Raw genomic sequence first — 27,338 nt, 5'->3', positions numbered from 1 at the left:
ATATGCACCGTCATGTGGAGGGATGTCAGTGGTTGTCAAATCACGAGGTTTTACCACGAGCTTAAACCAAGAACCAGAATGCGCATGTAAGATGCAGTGGCAGTGTCATCACCAATGGACACTTAGAACTAAGCCTAAGTCCAAGCTTCTTTGTCAAATTGTCTCTTCATGTTGTATTACGGAATGGTCCTAAGAAGAGCATCGCCTTGTTAAGAGCTTTTTTCAGTATAACTAGATAATCTATCATTTTAGTCACTGTATTGCCTTGATAATTCTGTGCAGCTAAACTTGAGAAATCGCTGCGCATAAGCACAATTTACTTCGTTCACTAATCACCGCTGTTCTCTCTCTCTCTCTCTTTCGCATAGGAGAGGACCTTGTTGCATTCCGCACCGAGGATGGCGTAGCGCATGTGCTGGACGCCTACTGCCCTCACCTGGGTGCTCACCTTGGAGTGATGGGCAGAGTAATAGGAGACTGCATCGAGTGCCCCTTCCACGGTTGGAGGTTCCAGGGTGATAACGGAGTCTGCACACACGTACCCTACGCATCCAAAGGTGTGCACTGACATATAGCAAAGTAACTATCGTAGTATATATAAAAAAGGTGGTGCATTCACCTGCCGGAGTGAGCCGCAGCAGTGGTTAAGTGGTGGCGGTGCTCAGCTGCTGAGCCGAAAAAGAAAGGTTCGATTCCTGTTGCCGAAGTTGAATTCTTGAGGAAGGCAAATGGCTACAGGCCCTTGCAATCATATTGGGTGCACATTAAGAAACTGAGTGTTTGAGATTACCGGAACTTTGCAATGCAACATGCCCTGTAATCAGATGGTGGTTCCGGCACGTGAAATTCCTGAATATATTGGTTGAGGCAGTGTGTTTATTAGGGAAGTAGTGAACGTATGCAAACTGAGATCTTGGGCTTAGACTTTTTTGTTTATAGGTTTGTATTGTTATCATCCCTCTAAATTAATCAAGCGGGCAGGCAAAGAGGCAACATTGTGTGCTTCTTCAATAATGATGCAACCACAGCCACCAAATGTGTGTGTTTATAACTGAAGTTCGGTATTCGCTATCTGCTTACAGTGCCCGATTTCGTCCGGATCAAGAAGTGGACTACAGACGAGATCTTGGGCCTACTATTCGTATGGTACCACGCTGAGTCACAGCCACCGTCTTGGCACATTGGAGACGTACCTGAGGTAGCCTCTATCGATTGCAGCGGGTCGCTACGGTGGCGTGGTGAGAATCACATCTCGTGTCACATCCAGGAACTAGCCGAGAATGCAGCTGACGTAGCGCACTTTGACTTCCTGCATGGTCCTTCGATGCTCGCTACGGGTGAACACTTCTTTGAGCAGGCCGAGAAGACTGTACGTGGTAGTCTGTTCCGCCACAACTGGCAGACCAACTGGGAGCCGCGGGATCACACGGCGCAGGTGAACGTGGTGTGCCGCACATCGTCACCATTTCGCTGGATGTCTCGAGTGAACGAGTACAGCTTTACCGTCACCCAGATCGGGCCAGCGCTTGTCGTGACCAGTATGCGCACTGCCTTCGGCAATATCGGCTACGTGCTCTCGTTGACCCCTATGAAGCCCTTCCACGTGCGCGCAGTGCACCGTTACTTTCCCGATCGCACAATGCCACGGATAGTCTTCTGGATCATCATTTGGGCCTCCAGAGGCATGGTGAGTGCACAGCAACCTGAGCTTGTAAGCTTTCATCACCAGAAGGTGCTGGTCCATCTCATACGTTGTCACTTCGAGGAATCCTCACAATCTTCATAAGCCATGCACGTTTTAGTGCTGTTTATACCTTCATGTAGGTCACCCTGGTTTTTCTAGACACCGTGGGTGACATTAGCATGACAGTGACTTACTGATCTCTTGTTATCTTTTTCAATGTTTGCTTTGCAGATGCTGCACGCTCAGCACCATGAGTTAGGATGTCATATGCCCTCCTTTATGTAGTGGGACAAACGCGTTATGTAAGACTCCTAGTTCCCGAGAAAGAGGCAAGGTGGTTGCCTGTGGTCAAGCGCAACAGCCTTTCATAAAAATGGCTATTTTATAGAGAATTATTTAGCCTCTAGTTGATCGGCTTTTTGCGGGATGTCATTCTAACTCGCGGAAAGGGATAGTGAGCGTGGGACAATTCCGGATATCGAAAGCTACAGGGCAGATTCACGGTGGACGTGAAGCAGGCTTCAATTTCTAAATTTTATATTGATAATGAGACCATTGATGGTACTGTTTCTTTAAAAAAAGATTCTGTGTGGGTTCTATGTCCTAGTCAAAGTTGCGTGTATCATGAGGCGGAGAATGCGGCAAAAAGGTATCTTGCTGCTGAATTGGAAAACTTGTGTATGCATGTAGTACTACCTAACATTTGCATTTAGGCCTCCGTGGTTGTGGCTTTCAACAGCCGCGCTGAGCATCCACTTTCACAAAGCCGAAAAGGCAAGTTTCGTGTGTTTGTTTTCTTTTTTGTTGTTTTTTGTACTTTACAGAATAAGTATTTGCTTGGGAGTTTACGAGCGCTTGGGAGCGCTCTGCAAACTGGCCGCATGTTTGGTGAGTAGAATTTGAGCATTCGGACAACCGTCAATTGGTTCTTTCGAAGCGTAGAACTCCAACTCGGAGTGGTCCCAGCCACTATGACTTCAAAGTTAGAGCGTGACGCGATCTGGCCGGAAGCACAAGTAGACTGCGGAAGTGCCCATTTCGGATGGGGACATCGCTGGACGCATAATACTTCATAAAAGTGTGTTGTTCATGGCTTTCATGAGCGTATACATCGGGCGAGTTCACATCTACATAGCCGCAGCTCCACCATGTCAAAGGCGAAAGAAACGTCAATGCTGTTACAGCAGCTCGCTGACGTATGCCTTGAAGCTAGCAGCTTGGACGACGACGATGGCGATTATTGCCAGATTTATGTGCGCAGCGCAGAAGGCTGTCGCTGCGTGCAGGCATGTTGGAGATGGCCACTTAACAGATCGGGGCCATTTGTCGATGTAGCGCAGGAATGTTTACGTGGCGGCTTCCCACACTGGCTGCACGGAGTCGCTAGACGCGCTCCTCCGAGTTCTCTGGTGTATTGATTGGTACGCTGCCTCTCGAGCTCTGATTGAGAGCTGCCTCGACATCCGGAGACTCCGAGACAGAATATTGGAGCGGCCAACAAAATGCGCCACAAGTTTTTTTTTCACAGTCTCAAGGTGCTATGTATAGAAACTTCCAATAACTTCTTTCGAGAAAATATCTGTATAGCAAGATTATTAAGGGCATTTTACTATCCAATAGTGTTAGCACGTTAAGGCCTCATTTCTACTGGAAGGGCCCAGTGCCAATTTACGCAGCTCCTGCTGACTAGGCCACGCATGTTCACATAGTCTTTTTTGTGCATAGCGTCACATTTTTATCATGCATAGCACCGCATGCTCATCATACATAGCATCGCATTTTCAGCGCAGCCTAAAAAACACTAGGGTCTTTAGAATTACTAGGGTCTTTAGAATCTAGTAAAGGAATACACAACGTAATGCTTACGTATTATTGTTGCGTCTAAGATATGCGTAACGTTTACTTTTTTATGAGAATGTTTACAAGTATGAACGCATCCACCAGCTCAAGATGGCTGGACGTTCAGCAAATGCTTAAACTTTGGCCGATTGGCTGAATCAACAGACAGACAGACAAACAGACCAAAGTTTTTGCGTTCAAATTGGTTTCTGGAGGCATGTTATGCGCCATAACAGTAGCCCTTTCTGATCTTTGCTATGCTTGACGAAATAACATTTTTGCGTTGCGGCGGAGCTAACTTAGTCAGTTTTGCCCTTTTTGAGAGGGCTGTAATGCCTTCGTTTCTGTTTTTTGCGACATATGCACGCAGGCGTAGTTTTTCTAAGCATACATACTTTGGTTGAATGTGGCTACAGACCACATAACTTATTGCTAAGCTGCTGAGATTGAAATGGCACGGCACATTAGTTGGACCATTCATTGTCAGGGAGAAATAAAAGGCACCTATTTCATGTTGCACGATGTGTAACTTTACGACTTCTCTCATTGCAAAGGGTTCATCATCACTTTCACAGGTTCCCAAGGGGCCCACGAATAATCATGGCTGAGAACTATTGACATAAAGTTTGTGCGTGTGATTGCTGCCTGGTATACCTTTCCAATAAGGGGGACAGCAGAGCAAACTAATGCAGACAGGTCCTACGCATTGTCATTTCATACGAAGTATTTACAGGTCACCGATCAAGTTTTTTTTTAGCTAAGGGTTACCAGGAGAACCAAAATCTTTGCGTATTTCGAGTAAACATATCGTGAGCTTCCCTGGAACTTTTAATACACTGTATCCTAAATGATTGCTTAATGTCCGATAAAACTATCGTGCTCACAATGGACTACAGGTGCCACTTTTATTCAAACAAGTTCACTTCATCAGCAGCACTCGTCGGCATAATCCTCGGAGTCGTGCAACCTTTAACTATAACGTGCGGGGTCAAAGGAGTACATATGTTAGGGTGATTACATTCTTGCAGAGTTTGATAGCGAAACCGGCCGCTATAAATAACAATTCGACGGCATGACACCTATACATGATCCTGTTCCGAAGATATTCCGAGCACTGACGTTTTTGTGGTAAAAAAGTCACATCTTTGCCGCAAAGGTGAAGCAACGAACGTGATAGCAACAAATTGGAAGGTCACGCGCAAAATGGCAAGCTGATTGAAACGTTACCCGTGGTTCTCACGCACAAATGACGCACAAAACGTACTCACATGTATATATGAACGCGAATAAGCGTCTCAGTTGTTACATCGCTGTGTGTGAAAAGCGTGCCCTTCTCGCAAACGGAGGCTTTGCCACGATTTCAGGAACCTTTGTGCGCTTCGTAACTACAACAGAATCGTTCCAGTGCAAGCCCAACGTCAGCCACGACGTATAATCCTCCCCACTGGGAGATAAGGCCGTGCAAGAGATCGTCCATTTTCGTCCTTTCCGCGGGCCAAAGTACGCGTGAGAGATGAAAGCCGCCTCGCGCTTTTTGTGGCATCTTGCTGATAATGCTGAAAATACAAATGCCCCCTCCCCCCCAAGATTCCCGCCAACAGCGGTAAGTGGTAGACATAAATAGCTTGCCGCTTGAAGGTTGAATGATGTACCCCTCGGTGGCTCAGTGGTTAACGCCGCGCATTCACGACGCGGAGGTTTCACGTTCGAAAACGCGCGCCGGAGACTTTTTTGTAGCGTTAGCTACACTGGCCTCACCGAGCCAATTTCGCGTGGCACTGGTCTGCGCATGCGCAATGATACTCCGCCACCGCCGCGCTCAACTCGCCACCAGTGTGCGCGCAATTCGATGCGCTGCGCAGACGATCAGTGGTATCACGCCCCGGAGCCGGCACCTCCCTCGCACTCGGCCGCGGCCGCGCGCGACTCGCCGCCGCTGGTGTGCGCGCAATTCGATGCGCTGTGCAGACGATCAGTGGTGTCAGGCACTCGGCCGCGGCCACGCGCGACTCGCCGCCGCCGGTGTGCGCTTTCCAGTGGAGGGCCGTCATATAGCCATGGTAGACAGATGGACGCCGACGCGCGCGCCTTCCCTGTGCAGTCGTCATCTGACACTGCGCTGGTGCCGCTTGATAGCGCCTCTGACTGGCGTTTGCCACTGTGGTATAGCCATGGAGAAGGAGAGTGCAAATGCTGCTCAATGGTGCAGTAGAGCGGAGAAGCTTAAATCAGCGGATCCCGAAGTAGTTGCCCGGCAAAATAAATATACATGTGCCACATAATACGTATACAATGTGTGCGTAATTGGAACAGCTGTAATCATGATATCTTGAAAGCCAAGAATAGTCAGCTGAACCTTTGTTAACGCTACGTATATCCTTGCATAGCTGAGCTAAGCCACTGCCATTTTTATTTTGTTTTTTTTTCTTGCCGGCTTTGACGCTTACGCCGACGCCGGCGGCGCAATTCAGCCGAAAGTGTCGATGTAAATACTATCGCAAAGATACGTGATGACAACGCAGATTGCCTAAGTTCCATTCTAGCTCGAGTAGTGGTTTTCATTCGCTCTAATCCTCGCCACAGTGGTCTAGTGGCTAAGGTACTCGGCTGCTGACCCGCACGTCGCGGAATCGAATCACGGTTGCGAATGCTGCATTTTCGATGGGGGCGAAAATTCTGAAGGCCCATGTGCTCTGATTTGGGTGGACAGTAAAAAAAACCCCTGGGTGGTCCAAATTTGCGGAGTCTTCCACTACGGTGTCCCTCATAATAGTAACGTAGTATTGGGACATTAAACCCCACACATCAATGAATCATTTGCTCTATTTACTCGCTCACTGACATCGCCGAAGCACTTGTCACCGAATTTTCAGCGACACGATTTTCTCAGTGCTGTCGCTTTAACATTTCCAAACTTTATTCTGGTGATTCCTGGGTTACTTTGGGCTGTCAATTGCTTGTTGCGCATACGTGCATTTCACGAGCCGTTGTATACCGATGTACCCCACGCGTGACTGGAGGGAAAGTGTTTGTTCATACGCGGAAGGCGTGTCATGTTATTAATGCATTAATCTTCTAAGTGTCTACGACATATATACTCCTGTCTTGTATGCAAGTTTCAGAAGTTGTGAGATGAGCGCTATTTAGCTCAAGCGAAAACATAAACGGCTAGCTCGATGAGTCTTTTGATCCTCAAAAAGTATTTCGCATTAAAAAATTGGCGAAGCTTCCACTAACCCACGCGAGCCGTAAAACAATGAAATTGGACTATTTTGAATAATAATAGGGTTGCTTGTAACTGTTTCTAGGCCCTAGATAGGTGATACATATTGTTTCTAGGTTGATTCTGGGTCTTTGCTATATGCCTAGCTAGGTGATGCTAGAGTGCCTCTATATGTTGATTCTCAGCGCAGAAAATTTTAAGTTAATACCACAGACAGTCACACACTCGACACAGGCACGTCGTCGTTGGCATAGGCTTTCTGTCATTTCGGGGTCATCTCACGACCGCCTCTGCCGTGTTCTCACGTATCCCAAGTACGCATGCGTACTTTGGATCTTCGGCTAGCCACTGACATTTCATGGTCATTTGTTGTGCTTAGCGTTGCCTTCTTCTTTGTTAGTCGAAGTTGTGTGTAGTGCTAAATTTCTGTGGCACCTCACGTTTATGGTGTTCATGTTTTTCTGGTAAACCGCGACAATTCCTCTTGCTAACTGTTGCCTCCTTCATTTGTAGTGTACTCGAGTTGACTAGTGTAGTTTACCCTATTTCAGTGGCACATAGCCGTTTATGATCATAGTTTTTTGGTACAGAGTGAACAAGGAATGATTTACTAAAGAGCTCCGCAGTTGTGAAACCGAATGCAGCTGCACTATTGTCAAAACTGAGGTAGTGCTTAGCGTGGTCATGCAGCGTTTTCATTTTTATAGTTCACAGTGCTGCGTTCACCAAACCCCCGATGACGTTAACGTTTGACGTAAGCATATAGCGTCTCCCGGGCACGAGTGGAATCTTGTTTAAGATATTCGCAAATGGCACGTGCAACATGCTCATGATTTTTCGATGCACTCTGTCGACTTCCTGCTTGTTTCTGCAGTTTAGTTTTTGAGTTCGGCCTGATTGTTTTCTTTTTCAGGTGTAGCAACCAAGTGCCGGTGTCCCCCGCTAATTATTTACGCAAGATTATCAGGAGAAAAATATTGTCCTCTGAAAGTTGCGAGGCTAATTATTATACCTTAACTTACCTGGCTTTGTAAATCATCTAAATTGGGAAGAGCATGGCGGCAGGCGTCAGCTGCGTGTGATATAGGGTCGGGAGAGGAGGCAATTTTCGCAGCTTACGTTTAAGAGAAACATTTAACGGCTTTAGAATGAACATGTAATGAAGGTGCGTAGTGGCAGTAAATTGCGTTGGAAAGCGGCGATTCATCCCACTTGCCATCCATACGCAGCTGAGCTTGAGGTCGCACGGCCAGTTTCCTGACCACGATGGCGGCATTTCATGGGTTAGGGATGCGACCCATGTGATTAGAAGGGGCACGTTAAAGAACATCCGGGGTTCGAAATCAATACTCAAAATTAAATTGGGTGTATCATAAATATAGGCCTCCTACAACTTGTCATATAATCATCTGTCCTGAAGCTCATAGTAACCTATTTATTTATTATACTTTTATCAATTATTTTCACGGTAACTTTAGTAGACAGGATAGAAGTGTAAATTTAAGGGCTTGCATTTTTTGTTTGGCGCACCATTAATGAGAACTAACAGAGAATTATGTCAAATAAACTATAGGGGCTGTGATGTGAAGTAAGTTTATTGCAAGTGGGAAGAAAGAAAAGTGGACGAAAAGATAACTGGTCACCGGTAGGAACCGAGCCTTTGACCTTCAAATAACAAGTCTGATGCTCTAGCACCGAGCTATAGATATACGAAGGCGGTCATCTCTTCGTCTCCTTATAGGGTATACTTTGTGAATTTTAAGGGGAGGGGGGCATTTCCTCTTTGACTTAGATCTGTCATGTGAATACAGCACAGGCATCCTTGTCATGGATTTTTTAACCAAAAATCTGCATTGTCGAAGACGCAGGGGCAGCTATGCACTTCTGGTGCGAATACTATAGGGAAACAGCATAGTTGTTTGTCTTACCCTAAACTTCTTCCTCCTCCTTTCCTTTCTCCTCACCCCCAGTTCCATGCCCACCCTTGCTTTAATGTAGTACTATGCATGGTTATGTTAAAAAATTTACCCTCTCCTCTTTTCAATTCCTATGCCCTTCACATTATATATATATATATATATATATATATATATATATATATATATATATATATATATATATATATATATATATATATATATATATATATATACACGGCTGGTTATTTTTCATCCACTTTTCTTTCTTCTTATTTACATTCCATTGGTTCTAATAACTTCCCCTGTACATTCCTTGGCATTACTGTCTGTTAGATCTCATTAATATTGTGTTAAAACATGGAAAAATGAGCCCTTAGGTATACACTTCTTTCCCTTATATATACATACATACATACATATATATATATATATATATATATATATATATATATATATATATATATATATATATATATATATATATATATATATATATATATATATATATATATATATATATAGGTAATGGCACAACGAAATCGTTGTCAACAAGGATAAATATAGTTATTTCCGAACAGTTTCGGGAGGGGTCCTCCCTTCATCAGGGGATGAGTTATACTAAGATGAACTTCCAAACTTTGTTGCTGCCGCGTTCCTCTTGCCTTGAAAGATGTTTTCGAGAGTGAGAGAGAACTAAAAAAAGAAAGAAAGAAAGAAAAAAGAGAAGAAAAAAGACGAAAAAAAAGGAAAAAGTAAAAAAAGAAAGAAAGTAAAAAAAGAGGAAGAACCACTGTCAACACTGAGAACAAAACCAAATGTCCGTGTACGTCCACACCCGGTTCTTATCCCGTGCTGAGCAGTTCTCCACGTGTGTCGGGCCACCCAAGATTGTCGCCGCGGTGGCGGGAAGGGTCCGTGACGGCGTGTGTAGGAAAGGGTTTCCCCTTAATGGGTCGGTCGCCTCTTTACCATTCATCTTCGTCCGTTTCCCTTCAATGGTCATCAAGTGATAGGCGAACAGAAACACTTTGTACGTGCATGTGAAAAAAAGAAAAAAAAGAAAAAAAAGAAAAAAAAAGAGAAGAAACAAAACAAAAAACAAGAAAGGACAGTGTACACGTACGAGTCAGTCAGAAAAAACAAGCATGGTGTCCAGCTATCAATCTTTGTCACCAATTTCCTCCTGGCTTACTTCTCGGAGGTGGGAGAGTCTTCCTTGGTCCTCGCTGATGCCGGCTACTAATTTTCAAAATTTGAAAATAAAATATGCCTCACGCTGTTCGCGCGCGTGTCTGTTTGAGAAACCGGACTGCAAAAGAGTTACGCTGATATTTTCAAAACTGTGGTTTGGCAGGCGCAGATGTCTAGATAAAGGTAGCTTCGGCAGTGGTGTGGTACCGGTGATTATTGAACCGCAGCCAAAATGGCGTGTCTGTTTGGCCGATATATTCTTGTCCGCAGATGTTGCAATGTAGCATGTAGATTACGTTACTGGAGTCACAATTAAGGCTTTCGGTTAGGCAGAATTTGAAATCCGAGAAGTTCGCTTTGGATTCACGAGTTGCGACCATCTGTGGGCATAACTTGCATCTCGCTTTTCCGCAGGGATGGCACCCTGATTGAATTTTGGGGGTGTTTGCTTTTGCTCTGACAAGAATGTCCTTCAGATTTTCATCCCTGCGGTTCACCACGTGAGGTGGCTTCGCGAAAATAGAAGTTAGTCGTTTGCTTTGGCTGATTGTGTTGAAATGGCGGGAAAGTATGTTCTTGATTCGTGGCGCTGATGAGGAGTAAGTTAGTACAAGATTCGTTTGGGAAGTCGTTTTAGATACTCTGTTTGGTCCCTTAATTATATCATTCCTGTTCACGTTGCAAGCACGTAGTATGGCATTGTCAATAACGTCTTCCGGATAATTTCGTTTCAATAAGGAATGCTTTAGGTGTTCTGCGTGTGTCAAATTCCCGCATATCCATCATCATCATCATCATTTATTTTACCCTTAAGGGCCTTTCTCGGGGCATTACATAAGGGGGGGAACAATCCAAGTACAAATTTCAATGAAAATGCAGTTCATGGTTACAGTTTTTGAATTACTAAAAGATACAGGTAGCAACAAAAAAACAAAAAGAAAACAGAGCATGTCAAACGAAATATTCAACAGTCAATTCGCGGTCCAAAATATACAGGTGGCAGAGAACAAACAACAAAGAAAGACAAACAGCGATTAAGAGTCAAGGGTAGCTAGTAATAAATCTCTAAATTTAAAAGCAACTTTTTCGCTAACAATAGCATCCGTCAAACCGTTCCACTCATCGATAGCCGTAGGAAGAAATGATTTATTAAAAGCGTTAGTAGAACCAAACAGACGTTGGATACTCAGAGAATTAAATAGGCGACGAGATGTTTGGACAGGCGGAAGTAAAAGTGAGCCATGTAGGTGAGGAAAGCTGTAGTAAAGTTTGTGAAAGAGACAGAGACGTGAAATTTTGCGTCGAGCTGACAAAACAGGGAGACCGGGAGATGATTTGATTTGACTGATGCTTGCTCGTTTGTCGTAATTTGCGGAGATGAATCTGGCGGCACGATTTTGGACGGATGCAAGAATGTTAATAAGGTATATCTGATGAGGGCTTCAAATTGCAGATGAGTATTCCATTTTAGTACGAACAAAAGTTTCAAAGGCCAATTTGCGAAGGCTTGCAGGTGATAATGACAATGATCTCCTAAGATAGCCAAGAGTTTTTGAGGCATCGGCAGCTAGTTTGGTAATATGCTCGGTCCAGGTTAGTCTGCTTGTAATTACAACGCCCAGGTATCGGTAAGAATCCACTTGGGATAACACTGTTGAGTTTATTGAGTACGGGTGGATGACGTTAGTGTGTTTTCGTGAGACAGGCATGAACTTACATTTGGAAGTATTCGGCCTCATTATCCACTGGGTGAACCAGTTATCAATGATGTGTAAATCTTGCTGTAGTATTAGCTGATCTTCGGGAGTTGATATACGACGGTAGAGGACGCAATCGTCAGCAAAAAGCCGAACCGTTGATGAAATGCCGGAAGGAAGGTCATTTACGTAGATTAAAAAGAGGAGCGGGCCAAGAACCGAGCCCTGAGGGACGCCAGAGATTACTGGAGTAGTATCAGAATGGGCACCACCGATAACAGTGAATTGGGACCGGTGGGTTAGGAAGCACTTAATCTATGATAAGGTCAGGGGATCGAGGGAAAGTGAAGAAAGTTTGTTGATTAGTCGTGGGTGAGGGACGAGATCGAAGGCTTTTGAAAAGTCGACAAAAATAACATCAGTCTGAAATGACGAATCAAGGTTGAGATGAAGATCAGTCGTAAATTCAAAAAGTTGAGTTTCGCATGAGAGCCCTGAACGAAAACCATGCTGCTTATGAAAAAAAGAAAGAGTGATCATCGAGGTGACGAGCAACATGTGAATATATTATGTGTTCCATAAGTTTGCAAGCGATGCACGTTAGTGAAATGGGGCGATAGTTAGATGGGTCAGATCGCTTGCCAGTCTTGAAAACTGGTACAACCTTCCCAAGTTTCCAATCATCTGGGATGAAACCTTCAGAAATGGACTGTTTAAAAATTATCTCAAAAATTTGCTAGAAATGCTATTAGTAGTCTTTAAAACTTTGGCAGGAATATTGTCAGGTCCAGGGGAGCTGGATATTTTTAATTTCCTTATCAGATTGCTGATGCCTTCGGAGGTAATGTCAATGGGCGGCATTTGTGAAAAATTAGATCTCGGCATGACTGGAATACTATGAAGTGGTTCAGAAGTGAAGGCTGAAGTGAAGTAAGTATTCATAACGTCCGCCCGCTGTGGGAGAGGAACGTGAGAACCATCGGAGTTGGTTAAGGATATATTGTGCGTGTTATTTTTAGGGTTGAGAAGTTTCGCAAACTTCTTTGGATTAGTTCGGGCAATGTTAAGCAAGTCATCATGAAAAAATTTCTTTTTGGAGTGCTTCAACAAGTGAGTGTATTCACGAAGGCATGCGAAATATCTGTTCCATTTTGATATTGACTCAAAGTTTTTAGCATCGCGAAAAAGACGCTTTTTCTTTTGAGATAGTTTCTTTAGGTGATTAGAATACCAGGGTCGCTGAGCATCGCCTGGAACACGAATAAGGGGGACGTGGTTATCGATAAGGGTTAATAATTTCCGCTTGAACAATAACCAGTTTTGGTCAACTGTTCGGGTAGAAGCAAACAGGGTGAAGGAGACCAAAAATGTATTAAGTTCTGAGGTAATCGTCGAGAAGTTGGCGTTGTTAAAGTCGCGTATTAATTTTTTCGAAGGTCTTCGCGAAGGTAAGGCAATGGACAATGAAAACAATACAACATTATGGTCACTCAGACCGGGAATGCATGACACTGACTGAATTAAATCTGGGTTGGAGACAAGAACAAGATCAAGAGTGGTTGTGCCACGAGTTGGCATTGTGACTGATTGTGATAAGTTAAAAAGAAGACACAGTTCGAGGAAATCTCTGGATTGTCATGAATTAGCCCACAAGTTGTCCCAGTCAATATTAGGGTAATTAAAGTCCCCGCAAAGCAAGAAGTTTGCGTGAGGAAACCGGGATGTCAGATCAAAAAGAACATTTTGAAGGTCATCTGTGAAAGAGTGGTCGCAGTCGGGTGCGCGGTAACAGGCTATAAGAATGTTTTTGCACGTGGGAAGGATTATTTCAACGCAAAGAATTTCAAAATTCGTACTGATTGTCACAGTTTGGGAGGGTAGGCTGTCTTTCACGAAAACTAAAATACCACCCCCTCTGCGTCTGTTCCTATCAAGTCTGTGAGACGTGAAATGGGTGTTGCTGTGACGTAATTCATTGTAGTGAATATCAAGGGTTAGCATTGACTCAGTTAGGATTGCGATGTCGGTGCTGGTGTCCTCAAGGAGAGTTTGCACAGCTTCCTTTTTGGGCATATAGCTACGGATATTCGTAAGCAGGATAGATGTAGTTTGATAGACTGGAGGAGCGATTCTAGTTGGAATGGACTCAAAAGGAGGGGAGGACGGAACCCTGAAAGCACACAGTGAACGCTATGCTTTCAGTTCTATAACTCTGTCTGATTCAGCATCATAAACGAAAGGCTTTTTGTCAACGATAAGCTTGTCGAAACGGATTTTGAAGGACACGAATTTGCTTTCCTGCGCATACAAGAAAAGCTTCTTCCTTGCCAATCTTACACGCGCTGAATAATCCTCGCGTACAGAGAATAACGAGTCCTTCAGTTTCGGGCCAGCGGAAAGCATTCTAACCTTATCTTTAAATCTGGACAGGGTGACTATAATCGGGCGGTTTTTATTAGCTTAAAAGCGGCCTAGTCTGTGTGCTCTTTCAATATCTACGGAAGTAATTGGAACTTCAAGTTTTTCGGTGCAAAACGAGATTATACGCGATTCTGATTCGACCCATGTTTCGTTAATGACGTCCGGTATTTCAAAAAAATATCAGGTTGCACCGGCGGAGGCGATTCTCTGAGTCATCGCATTTTTCGGCTAGCGTTTTAATGCTGGAAGAAAGGTTAGATAGGGTATTACCATTCACGGTAGTGGGATCAGCGGCACGGGCTGCGTTAATTTGCTCAAGAGCGTCAACACGGGAGGAGAGGCGATCGACCAAGCCTTCCATGTTTGATTGTGTTGCTCGGATAAGGGCCAATTCAGAGAGCACTGTGTCTTGCGATTTTTCAACGCGAGCGATGGCTTCAGCAATACTTTCAAGTGTGGGGGAAGGGCCAGGGTTTGATTCAATGTCTCCCGCGAGCATGAGCAGAAGGCATACTAAATGGGCATTCACGGCGAAAGAACACAATGATTGACACAATGATCTACGCCACCTACGCCAGCAATCAAAGATGTCAGGGGGGCACGACACCGCAAGTAGAAAGGAATCACTTGATCGAAAGGAATTAGCGTGTTGCAAGTAACTGACCTGCATTAGGAAGGGCATTTTCATGATCGCGTTCGATGCGGTGGCATGCCCCAACTGGCATCCAGGCGAAGGCGGCTTTTGTAGGGCTGCGGCGCTAGTAGATGTTCGAAGTTGCCAGGCGATGAAGTGGTCGGCGACTGAAGGTGGCGGATTCGGTTCGGCTTGATATTTTTCGTTCTCGTCGGTGAACAAAAGTGGCGGCTTGTTGGTGAGGTAAGCAGGAGGTAATCCGGGAGGACTTTCGGGCAGCCGGAAAACGCAGGATGTAGTCGAGATGAACCCGAGTAGAACAACCTGCATCAGGAAGGGCATTTTCATGATCGCGTTCGATGCGGTGGCATGCCCCCCATGCATATTCCATGCATATTCTTTGGTACCGGTAGGCCTGAGAATATGGAATACCCGTTTTGAAATGCTTTGGGTGCCTGCTGCTGAAATGTAGGTACATTTGACGGTGTGTAGGCTTTTTGTAAAGGTTTGTTGACAAGTGGTCATTTTTGACCGTGACAGTGACGTCCAAGAAGTTAATGCTAGCTTTGAAAATTTTGTGCGGTAATTTAATTGACGGGTGGCACTTGTTAAAATCTTCTGTGAAGCGGAAAAGACTTTCCTCATCGTGGTTTCATATCATAAAAATAACGTCTAAGTATCTTCTGTAGTAGAAAGGTTTCAAGGTGCGTCGCTCAATGAATGGGATTTCAAGTGAAGCCATAAAGTTTGGGGTCATTTTCGTGCCCATTGCAGTGCCACTGACCTGAAGGAAATGCTTGTCATTGAACTCAAAATGGTTATAATTTAGTACAAGTTCAAAAAGTGTAAACAGTACCTCGCCACTTACACTCGTTGATGAGTCAGATTTTACATATTCAGAAACCATAGCCGATATTCCGTCATGGTGGGGTATGTTGGTGTACAGTGAGCAGACGTCCATAGTCACCAGAAAACTACCGCCTGGGATGTCGAGACTTGAAGTTTCGCAGATGAAGTGATTTGTGTCCTTTGGGTAATGGGGAAAATTTGGGGGGTAATTTTTATTAATGAATTGACGAATTCTGATATATTTTCTGTTGATGTGCTGTTACTGGATACTATCGGACGTCCCGGATTGCCTGCCTTGTGTATTTTGGGGAGCAAATAGAATTGACCGGGAACAGAATGGGCCGGTAACATTGCTTTTAACATTTCGCCGGTAATTTTCTCGTCCCGGCGGAAATTATTTAGGGTTACTTTTATCTCCCTTTGAAATTCGGGAGTAGGGTCCGTTGGAAGTTCTTTGTAGAATTTTGTGTCTGATAGTTGTCGTTCCCCTTCCTTTAAGTAGTCCGACGTGTTTAGAATTACTATGCAGCCCCCTTTATCAGCCGGTTTGATGGTAATTTCAGTATTTTTTTCGTAGTTCATCGAGTGCCTTTCGTTCTGACTTTGATATGTTGCTTCAAGATGGCCGATTTTTTTCATACGCTCTGATGATATCTTTTTGAACCGCTGATATATACATATCGAAGTGTTTGTCCCTGTGCTCACCTGGACACAATGATTTGTCACCACGGATCAATCTATTCTCGTCCGTACAGTCCTTGCGATCATGAAAGTATTCACGGAGGCGGAGATTGCGCGCAAAGTTATCAAGGTCTTGGTACAGTTCAAATTCATTGAATCTTTAAATGAAACAGACACGCCATTTCGGCTGCGGTTCAATAATCACCGGTACCACGCCACTTCACTGCCGAAGCTACCTTTATCTAGACATCTGCGCCTGCCAAACCACAGTTTTGAAAATATCAGCGTAACTCTTTTGCATTCCGGTTTCTCAAACAGACGCGAGCACGAACAGCGTAAGGCATATTTTATTTTCAAATTTCGAACATTAGTCGCCGGCATCAGCGAGGACCACGGAAGACTCTCCTGCCTCCGAGAAGTAAGCCAGGAGGAAATTGTTGACAAAGATTGATAGCTGGAGACCATGCTTGTTTTTTCGGACGGACTCATACGTGTACACTGTCCTTTCTTGGTTTTTTTTTCTTCTTTTTTTTCTTTTTTCACATGCACATACAAAGTGTTTCTGTTCGCCTACCACTTGATGACCATTGAAGGGAAACGGACGAAGATGAAAGGTAAAGAGCCAACTGACCCATTAAGGGGAAACCCTTTCTTTACGCACGCCATCACGGAACCCTCCCGCCACCGCGGCGACAATCTTGGGTGGCCCGACACACGTCGAGAACTGACCAGCACGGGATAAGAACCGCATGTGGACATACAGGGACATTTGGTTTCGTTCTCAGTGTTGACAGTGGTTCTTCTCTTTCTTTTTTTTTTCTTTTTTCCTTTTTTTCTTTTCGTCTTTTTTCTTCTCTTTTTTCTTTGTTTCTTTTTTTAGTTCTCTCTCCCTCTCGCAAACATCTTTCAAGGCGAGAGGGATGCGGCAGCAACGAAGTTTGGAAGTTCATGTTAGTATAACTCATCCCCTGATGAAGGGAGGACCCCTCCCGAAACTGTTGGGAAATAAATATATTTATCCTTGTTGACAACGCTCCCGTTGTGCCATATCCCATACTACCTTCACGAAGACTAACTGGCCCATTGAATTATTACTCCCACTTTATATATATATATATATATATATATATATATATATATTTATATATATATATATATATTTATATATTTATATATATATATATATATATATATATCACAGGCTATACTGCGTTTCCTTTCTATATATTTATTGTAATTTTTTTCATCGATCGATTGATTGGTTGATTGATATGTGTGGTTTAATGTCCCTAAACCACCATATGATTATGAAAGACGCCGTAGAGGAGGGCTCCGGAAATTTCGGCCACCTGGAGTTATTCAATGTGCACCCATATCTGAGCACACAGTCCTACAGCATATAGTACTAACCTTACCATTTGTACTTCATGCAATGATATCATTTTCATCCTGAAAGAGCAATTCACAAATTACGTATGTATGCCATTGTTCTAGTATTATAATTTAATTTTCATGCTGCGTGCTTAGTAACTTTTGTATGAATGCATTTTTTTTTACTTTCCAAGTGTGTTTGTTAAGTTTTACGTGCAACTTTCTTCTTTATACACCGAATTTTTAGCTGCGAAATGAACTCTTGCATATTTTTATTCTATGTATGCTCTTCCTGCGAAAATTCCCGATGGGATTGGCAGTTTGTCTGAAATATTACAAATAAATAAATAAATAAATAAATAAATAAATATTTGTCCAGAAAGTAATTGCAACGGGCAGCCAACAGCACAACACTGTGCGCCACCTTGAGCAACGCTTGGCAACGCTGCACGCTAGCGTTCCACTTGTATCAATGAACCAGTCTTCCTATGGCCACCACCGTGTGCAGATGTCCTCTTTAAGACGTTCGTAACATGGTGCCAGAAGTGGGGTGCCATCATGACTGAACTACGCCCACCCGAGCCACTGCAACTGGGTGACAACGCAGCGGCGTCCTGGAAAATATTCAAGCAACGCATCGAGCTGTACCTCATAGCAACGCAGCCCGTCAAACCACGCAGTAAAGAGCAGAAAGCTGCAATTTTTTTGCACGCTGCGGGTCGAGATGGAATTGAAGTGTTCGAATATCCTGATTCTGACGCCGGGGGAAACTAAAGACTACAACGCTTTAGTTAAAGCGTTCGAAGCATACTGCTTGCCCAAGTGTAACGACACCTATGGACGCTATGTGTTTCGCTCGTGTCGTCAGGCCCATAGAGAATCATTTTAACAGTTCTTTTGGGACTTGCAGCTAAAATAAAAAAACGTGCAACTTCGGCGATTTACAGAACTTCATGCTGAGGGACCAAATTGTCTATGGAATATCTAGTGCTTACCTGCGTGAGAAACGTATTCGAAAAAAGAATCTGACCCTCTTCACAGCAGTCCAATACTGCAAAGCTGAGAAACTTGCTGATTCGCAAAAACAGGCGTGGGTGGAAAGAACCAAGATTGAACAAGTCTCAAGAATGCCTGTTAAAAAGGGGAGAAAAAAATGTTGGTACTGCAACTTGTCGCACGTGCCAATAAAGTGTCCGGCGTACGGAAAGATATGCAACAATTGCATGAAGCCCAATCACTTCGCCGCCTGCTGTATGTACAAGCGAGCAGCTGTTGACGTGGTCAATGGAACCGAGAGCGACGGGGACTTCGACGTTCTGGAGATTAGGACGACAGAAAGCAAGCATGGCCGTGAAAGTCCTGATTCGACTGTAACAACGAGCATTGAAGGAAAAGAGGTGCAGCTGAAGGTAGATACCGGAGCACAGGCTAGCTTACCGCCGTGTTCACTGTTCAACAGACTCAGTACCAAGCAGCAGCCGTATGCCCCACAAGGAGCGTCTTGCGTCATTATGGGGGTGACAAAATACCACACTGCGGGAAGGTTCGCCTCGCTGTGCAGTTGGACCAGCAACGTGTGCTGCTCAAGTTTTTTATCGTAAAGAAGAAGCAAGCCATCTTTGGCCTCGAGGCTAGCGAAAAACTTGGTCTCGTCTACAGGGTCAACGCGGTGGACGACAGCGACGGATACTCAAAGCTGAAGAAGACGTACCCGAGGTTATTCACTAGAATAGCAAGGACGCAGCGAGAGTACAAAATGGTGCTTCGGGAACACGCGGTATCTGTGGTACAGCAAACGCGGCGTGTGCTTTGCGCACTCAGAAAGCCCACTCAAGAAAGAGCTCGACCGAATGTGTGCGGCGAACATCATCGAGAAAGTGGAAGAACCATCAGATTGGGTAAGTCTCTTGGTTATTGCAAGGAAGAAAAAGGGAGACATAAGAGTTTGCATGGACCCGCGAGCAATTAATAGGGCAGTGAAAAGAGAGCACTTTCAGTTGCCTTGACGCGAAGAAATCGAAGGTGAGCTAGCACAAGCGAAGTATTTCAGTAGACTTGATGCAAACAGCGGTTTCCATCAGATTGCTGTAGATAAAAAGAGTTCAGAAATCTGCACATTCAGTTCCCCGTTCGGACGTTCTCGGTATCTCAGGTTGCCGTTTGGTATACCATCTGCACCCGAAGTTTTCCAGCGAACCACGAGCCAGATATTCCATGACCTCCCTGAAACGCGCCTCTATACTGACGATGTGATTGTGTGGAGTTCTAGCGAAAAAGAACATGATGAACCACTGCACAAAGCGCTAGCAAGGGCACAGGTGGAGGGCCTTACTATGAATGCAGAAAAGTGCATTTTTGGACAAACTGAAATCACTTTCTTGGGTGATAAAATTAGCTCCAAATGTATTGAGCCTAATCCCCACCTGAAAAAGTATATACTAAATAAGCCTACGCCAAAGACTAAGAAATACGTTCAGCATTTCTTTGGAGCTGTGAAATATTTCGGGAAATGCTTGCCGCTGTTCTCAGCCTAAACTGAGGCATTGCGCAGCTTGAAAAAAAAACTATACAGTTTTCGAGGGGACGCAAAATCACGAGCGTGAATGGAAGCAGCTCAAATTGATGCTGACAAGGACGCCAGTTATGGCCGTTTTTAACTTCGACCTTCCCACAAAACTGTCGACGGACGCGTCCGCGTTTGCACTCGGAGCGGTCCTTCTTTAGCAACATGAACGTGATTGGCGTCCCGCAGGCTACGCGTCCCGAGCATTTATCGAAACTTAGCGATGGTACGTTCAAATAGAAAAGAAGGCATTGTGCATAACGTTCGGGTGGGAAAATTTCATGATTATGTGATTGGAAGACACATTGCTATTGAAACTGATCACAGCCCATTATTGGCTACTTCAAAGAAAGAAATAGGTGGCATGTCTCCATGTCTGCAGTGCCTGTTTCTGCGGCTGCTGAAATATGAATATGATTTGCAGTACGTTCCAGATTGCAAACTAGTTGTTGCTGATACTTTTTCAAGAATTCCATCTCAGGAACTCCCAGACAAGGGCACAAGATATTGACGTTCATGCTGTGGGTGTCCTTACCGCAAGTGTTTTCCCAGCCTCCCTTTCCCGTCGGCAGGCAGTAACGGCTAGTGATGCAACGCTTCAAAACGTGATCTCTAGTTTGCAGCCCTCCATTCCTGTGTAGGGTTCGATAAAGCCCTTCACAGCAGCGCTTTCAGTTGTCAATGGCATACTTGTAAAGAGAACCAAAGTTGTGATACCTGCAAGCATGAGCACAGAGATGCTGCAACTAGTGCACTAAGGTCACCTCCGTTTAGGTAAATGCAAATCGAAAGCACGTAAATTGTTATACTGGCCAGGAGTTGCAGAAGATATTGTCTATCTTATTGACAGGTGTGACGTCTGCAGGAAGTTTGCTTATTGGCAACCTGCCGAGCCTGTCTCCAGCGCACCGTCCCAGACTTGCCGTAGGCTAGAGTGTGTGCAGATATTTTTCAACGTGCTGGAAAGAATTGTTTGGTTGTCTACAACGTCATTCCAATTTTCCTGAGGTCTAACAACTAAAGGAGACCTCAGCAACAGCCATCATTCCGAAACTACGTCAGATATTCGCAAGACACGGGTTGCCACGGCAATTTCGCATCAATGGTGGCCCTCAGTTTGCGTTAAAACAGTTCAAAGATTTTTGTGGCTAGTTTTGACTTCAAGCATACTACTTCAAGTCCACATTTTCTCTGATCTAATCGAGTCGCCGAGAAGGGTGTGCAAGTGGTGAAGCGAATTTTGGCCAAGACCTAGAAAAGTAAAGAAGATTTTTATTTGGGCCTTCAGAACTATAGAGTGTGCACTCTTGAGGATGGCTGGTCGCCAGCAGAACTGTCTATGGGACGAAGCCTCAGAACGCTGCTTCCAGATTTCTCAACATCACCCCCAATTCTCGTGCGAAAACATGTTCAAGCAAAGACCGCGAGAAGATTGCTGGCTCCACTGCAGAAGGGAGATGTCGTCCTTGTTTTCAACAGTGGTAAATGGCAAATAAAGGCGCAAGTCCAAGATATCGTAGTTCCAAGGTCGTACACCGTTCTGACAGAATATGGTCGGATGTTCCGTCGAAATAGATAACACCTCCGCAAAACGCCAGACGCGTTCTATCGACTCCCCCGTTACAACGCTAATGACAGCGACGACACTTCCGAGTCAGCTACAGCTGAAGTCATATCACATGGGCCAAAACCCCGGCAAGCTACACAAGGCAGACCACCGGCAGTTTTAGCAAGCTCGCCTAGCACCGAGGATTTATGCCGACGATCTACCAGACTCCAAACACCACCATTTCGCCTGGCCTACACTCACGGATTTCTGCAGTGTGGAAGAGCCTAGGAAAGTCGACTGTTGCCAAGTGGCATTCATAATGCATTCTGTGCGTTTCGCCTTCAAAGAAAGAAGGATGCAAAGTGGAACTAGCGTCCAGTGTTTTTTGTGTTCTCAATGCATTTTGTGTATTTCGCCTTCAAAGAGAGGAGAATGCAACGGGCAGTCAACAGGACAACACTTTGCGCCACCTTGAGAAACGCCTGGCAACGCTGCACGCTAGAGTTCCGCTTGTATCAATAAACCAGTCTTCCTATGGTCACCACCGTGTGCAAATGCTCTCTTTAAGATGCTCGTTACACTCATCAAGCTCTTTTCGAGTCTTGATAGAGCCCAAAAAGCGGCCATTCATGTCGCAAGAAGCTGCCGCCAAAGCGGCTCTAGTTACGAATTATTTCTTTAGGAAAACTTGGAGGTAAAATAACGAACGCTACCTGAAAATATCTACGCCGGAAAAGAAGTATTTCTTCACTGAACAATATCTCTTCCTTCCCGCGGTGTCTTGATGAAATCATACCACAATTAAAAACTTAGCCCCGAAAACTGTGTAAGCGCTTTAACTTTGTTCTTGACCAATTAAAATGGGAAAGTCTCGAACAGGGATAACTTGCGCTGATTCGATTAGCACACTGGTTTCCAAGGATTCGTTTGCACATATTGTGAATGAACTTGGGGGGAAAGTGTTTTTTTTTTAATTGAAAAACTCAATCTGCTAGTAAGTCACCTTTGTGTCACGGTGTCTACTTTCTTCCTATCATTTTTTTTTTTGTTTGCACGTATGAGATGCTTTCTTCGAGTGTAACTATGTACCAGCTCGTACAACAAGCAATTCTCTGACGCTGCAATAACTCAGTTGCTTCTCCCTTACATTTGCAGTTCGAGAGGGACATCTTCGTGTGGAACCATAAGTCCTACATGAAGAACCCGGCTTTGGTAAAGGAAGATAGAACAATCTTGGCCTTCCGAAAGTGGTTCGCCCAGTTCTACAGCCCCAACAGCCCTTCTTGGAAAGACGTTCGGGACAAGACCCTACAGTGGTGATCGGGCTGACAACAACTGCTCGGTGCTCCGCCGCGGTGGTCTAGTGGCTAAGGTACTCGGCTGCTGACCCGCAGGTCGCGGGTTCGATTCCCGGCTGCGGCGGCTGCATTTCCGATGGAGGCGGAAATGTTGTAGGCCCGTGTGCTCAGATTTGGGTGCACTTTAAAGAACCCCAGGTGGTCGAAATTTCCGGAGCCCTCCACTACGGCGTCTCTCATAATCATATGGTGGTTTTGGGACGTTAAACCCCACAAATCAATCAATCAACGACTGCTCGGTGTGTCGCCATTTCAGTGGATGTGACTCGGTCAGGACTGTGCATACCATGAAAACGAAGGGAGGCAGCTCACGCGCAGTGGATGTCTTTCTGCCACGACAGCACGCAAGAGGTGCACTTGGTGAACTGAGCCTGAACTTGTGACCGGTCATTCTATACCTGAGCAGCAAATGACCACCTTTTCGCAAGACTGTGTGGTTTTCTTTTTTTATTTTTCTATCAACGTAATGCACTGCCCTTCCACAAGTTTTAGTGATGGCAATTGTAGAACATGGCGTATGCCCTAATACATCATCTGGCATGAGATTCTTCGTGCTAAATAACCATTTTTAATGGTATTGCCAAAGTACACTGCAGCCGGTCACCTCGGTGGTTGCAACTACGTGGATTTTTTCCCAGGGCACTCAGTGGGCCTTATTGTTCAGTTGCCATGGTTCACAGCAAGAGTTGTCTTTATTTCTATGGGCGTGCATATTGAGGGAACCAAGCGATGTTGTTATATATGCCAACTATCCTGGCGCCCTATCTTGTCGCCTTCTTTTGTCCCTGCTTGTATCAGTTACCTCACAAATCTTTTATTAAGCTATACAGCAACTCACCCAACATCACACTCTGCCAATGCCAACTCGACTCCGCTGAAGAGGCTACTCTGGTTTATAGTTTATTGTTAGGTGTGGCATTCACTAAGTTGTATTCTTTCCGCAATGAAATGGCCGGCAACGCTCTCTGCGATGCCTGTCATTGAGGAGATGCTACGCCACATACTTTGTGATTGTCTGGTCTCAAATGTTCAAAGGTAGTCACTGCTGCCTGTTCTATCTCACCTTGACAGTATACAAATGTCTGTTGAATTTATTCTTGCATATTGTCGACAGAGGACCTCACAGCTGAAGGCGATTAAGGAATTATTGAAGTATTTGAGAAAAACGAACGTGGTCAAGCGGCTTTGACAGTGACGTCGCGTACCACGCCAAAGTCATGGACTGTGACTGACAGCGTGTTTGTGTGTGTGCAGTGTTATGTACTCTCTGTCTATTTCCTCTCCCTCTTTCGATCTCCCACAATCTGTTCTCACGGGCAGAGTAACAAACCAGTTATACTGGACTGGTTAACTTCTCTATCTTTCCTCATCTACTATTTCTTCTCTCTTGAGGGAACCAAGTTTCACCAAAGCGCCCTCTCTCTTACCCCCTGCACCCCTCTCCCTTGCTCACTTCTATTCCTATTTGTCAAAAACAATGGGGGCACGTGGGCGCTTGTGTTTCTACACATAGTGGCTTTGCTAAGAAATGTGAAGCACGAAGCATTTTGTTATTTCTTTTCTCCTGTGCTTGAAGGAGTTCCTGTACATACACGACATAGTTTTTGACACATTTTGTTAATGTGAGAAGTATTGTTGCAGCATCATCCACACGAAATATATTTCTGGCTTTACCACGTATGCAGCCGATGATATCTGAAGCGATTGGAAGATGCGACCATTATTAGTTACTCTTCAGCGAGTGAATCAGCGTAGACATTGCCACCATTGTAGTTACCAGCCACGGTAGCTTCGATTCCGCAGATTCACAAAACCCGAAAATGTTGGACAGAAAACCCATTACTTCTCAAGGTGCTTCTAGCAACCATTGGGTTCAATTAAATTCAACTGTTTCGCGCCAGCAATGATATGTAATGATGCCAATGCCAAGCGAACTAGAGGGAAATTCTCCTGCTGAAGTGGACCACCATCATGGGAGCCTGCATCAAACTTCTTAGAAAACACTAAATTGGCCTCATCTTATGCTTATTTTGGCTCAATTTGTTGCATCTTGTTTGCACAAAGTTTATATATGAGGCGTTTATTTTCTAAAAGAGCCAAATGCACTCTAAATGAAACTGAGAAAACGCACTTTTTCTACTTAAAATAAGGTTGGGACTGCTCAAACAATTTTTTATCAGTATGTTCCTCTCCCTTAAATACTACAAATTGATATTGTGGCTAAATTCTATTCTACATAGCAAAATATCGTCAGTATTGTAGAGTAAAGTTTCTCTTTGGCTCATATGGAGTGTAGCATTTCATTTGTACATGAATGAGCTCGTAAAATTAGTGTCAAACAGTTCGAATAAACGGTATAGCAATATTTTGCGATAGAATTGGCATCATACTTGTGCTTCTAACGGTGAAGTGCTTCGACGCATAGGCGTAATTGCGATTACTAGTCTTGAAGAGCGAGCGGTCCTTCGTGGCAACAGGCGCAGTATTCTAGACTTTAGTCAGTGTTTTCTTGTTCCTGGCATCTATTGAAGGCCTTGAAAAGTGTTCCAGTTAGTTTTATGTCATGTCAATTTTCACCACTTTTCCTTCTTTAGGACATTGATAGATGCCCAATATCTTTTTTCATGCCTATTTTATTTCAAATATACCGTGTTTCAGAGAGCGGAGGAGAAGATACTGTTGCGCTAAAGTCGAAAAGAACTACTAAGAGGCAAAACTAAGTAGGCAAGTCAGCCTCTTACTTTTTACAATCGAGTTTTGTCATTAAACGTCATTTCCTTCAGTAAAGCCAACTCGCGCTAGAAACCCTAATTTCGGAACATAAACACGATAAGAACGACTAAGACATAAATGAAACATTTTGAGTGGGACCATATTGATTGTTTTGATCATGTTTGTTGGCACATTGCTGGTTTAATGAATGTGGCTCACTTTGATTGCAACAGTTGGGGTACTTTGCTCATTGTTTCATTAGAAATCGCCTTCTTGAGCTCACGTTATAGAATAAAGAATTGCCCCATTTTGATTATAACGGTTCTAAAAATTGAAGATACTTAGGCATGCTTTACGTTCCACAGGAACTTAACCTAGTTTTGGTTCCTGCATGTGGCTCTTTTCGAAAAAAAAACGCTTCATATAGTGGTCACGCTTGTCTACGTTCTGAATTATGCCACTGCATGACAGAATGATCCGTACATAGAGATCTCGTTGCTTCTCAGCACCTTATTTTGCAATAATATTCACCGTGAATGATTGCATGTAATAGTTTTTTTCAGTTATATTTATTGCAACGTGTTCATTAAGCAGTACTTTGGAAGCATTTAGTGTTTATAGGTATGAGCAATTATTGCCGCCTAATGAAATTCACTTTCAGTTCGTGGGCCCCATGCACTAATCAATACTGTACTGGTAGCACACATAGGCACGGTCGCCAGAGGTTTTTTAGAAATTCTAATGCTAACATTTATGGGCCTACCCCTACCGGCTATAAAAAGAGTGATGTTTGAAGTCTGTTTCACGTGCGATTGATTTCGCCCGGCAGCCGTCGCACGAGCCCAAAACGGAATTCTATAGCGTATACTGTACACGGCGATCAACAGCACCAGAGTTAGAAAAATTCGCTCGTGGAGTACGTGATGGCTGGGACGGAGGCGAGGAGTGGGCGCATGCGCCGGTAAGAAATGCTAACTCGGTAGCACGAGCAACACTGACAATCGAGCAGCGAGCGTCGCGCAACAGCGGAGTATGTGAAAAAAGCTCGCGGCCGCGCGCCCTTCTGCCACTCGTCATGAGCTCGTATAAATAACACGCTTAAGGCAATTGTACGAATTTCATATATTTATTTTCCCTCAATTGAAATAGAGCATAGCGAAAAGTCAATAAAATTGAAATGTTTGATCGTTATATTTTGTGCTCATTATGTTTTACTCATGTTTGTGAAATGCACCTGATGTTTTTGTGTTGATTAAAGAACTGCAATTTTCAAAAATACCTCGAATATCACAATTCCAATGTTACTACTACAAGTTGTGTGGTTAGTTGAGACAGTAAAAACCATCTGTATTACTGAAAATCCAACTATTCAAATGTATGTGTCAGAGAAATGTCAGTACTTGTTTAAAGCAGTCACTTGCAGTGGCGTAGCCAAGGGTCAGATGATGGAGGGGGGGGTGAAGCTCTTCCCGAAATTTTTCGCCCAACACTCCCCCGCCCCCTGCCCTGCCACTTACCCAACAGTTTTTTTTTTTTTTTGTCGCTTCACGTTGACATGATTAACAATCTAAGCGCTCCTACTCTCACAATATCATTCCTCGACGCTTGTACAGTGAATAACGTCTGCATACGGAAAAACTTGTCACA

At 44.2% G+C, this 27,338-nt stretch overlaps 1 protein-coding gene across 1 annotated transcript; it reads left to right on the top strand.

Annotated features, from left to right (window-relative positions):
* Window positions 1–374: 374 nt before the first annotated feature.
* On the top strand, window positions 375–26,786 carry LOC142776194 (cholesterol 7-desaturase nvd-like). Its single transcript, XM_075879407.1, has 3 exons — window positions 375–557; window positions 1,083–1,687; window positions 22,777–26,786. The coding sequence occupies exons 1-3, from the start codon at window positions 458–460 to the stop codon at window positions 22,939–22,941; spliced, it is 870 nt and encodes a 289-aa protein (XP_075735522.1). The 5' UTR covers window positions 375–457; the 3' UTR covers window positions 22,942–26,786.
* The last annotated feature ends 552 nt before the right edge of the window (window positions 26,787–27,338 follow it).

This window comes from Rhipicephalus microplus, chromosome X (assembly GCF_043290135.1).
Source record: "Rhipicephalus microplus isolate Deutch F79 chromosome X, USDA_Rmic, whole genome shotgun sequence".
Classification (NCBI taxonomy): domain Eukaryota; kingdom Metazoa; phylum Arthropoda; class Arachnida; order Ixodida; family Ixodidae; genus Rhipicephalus; species Rhipicephalus microplus.
Note: the sequence above shows the minus strand (reverse complement) of the source record. Positions and strands in the feature narration are given on the sequence as shown.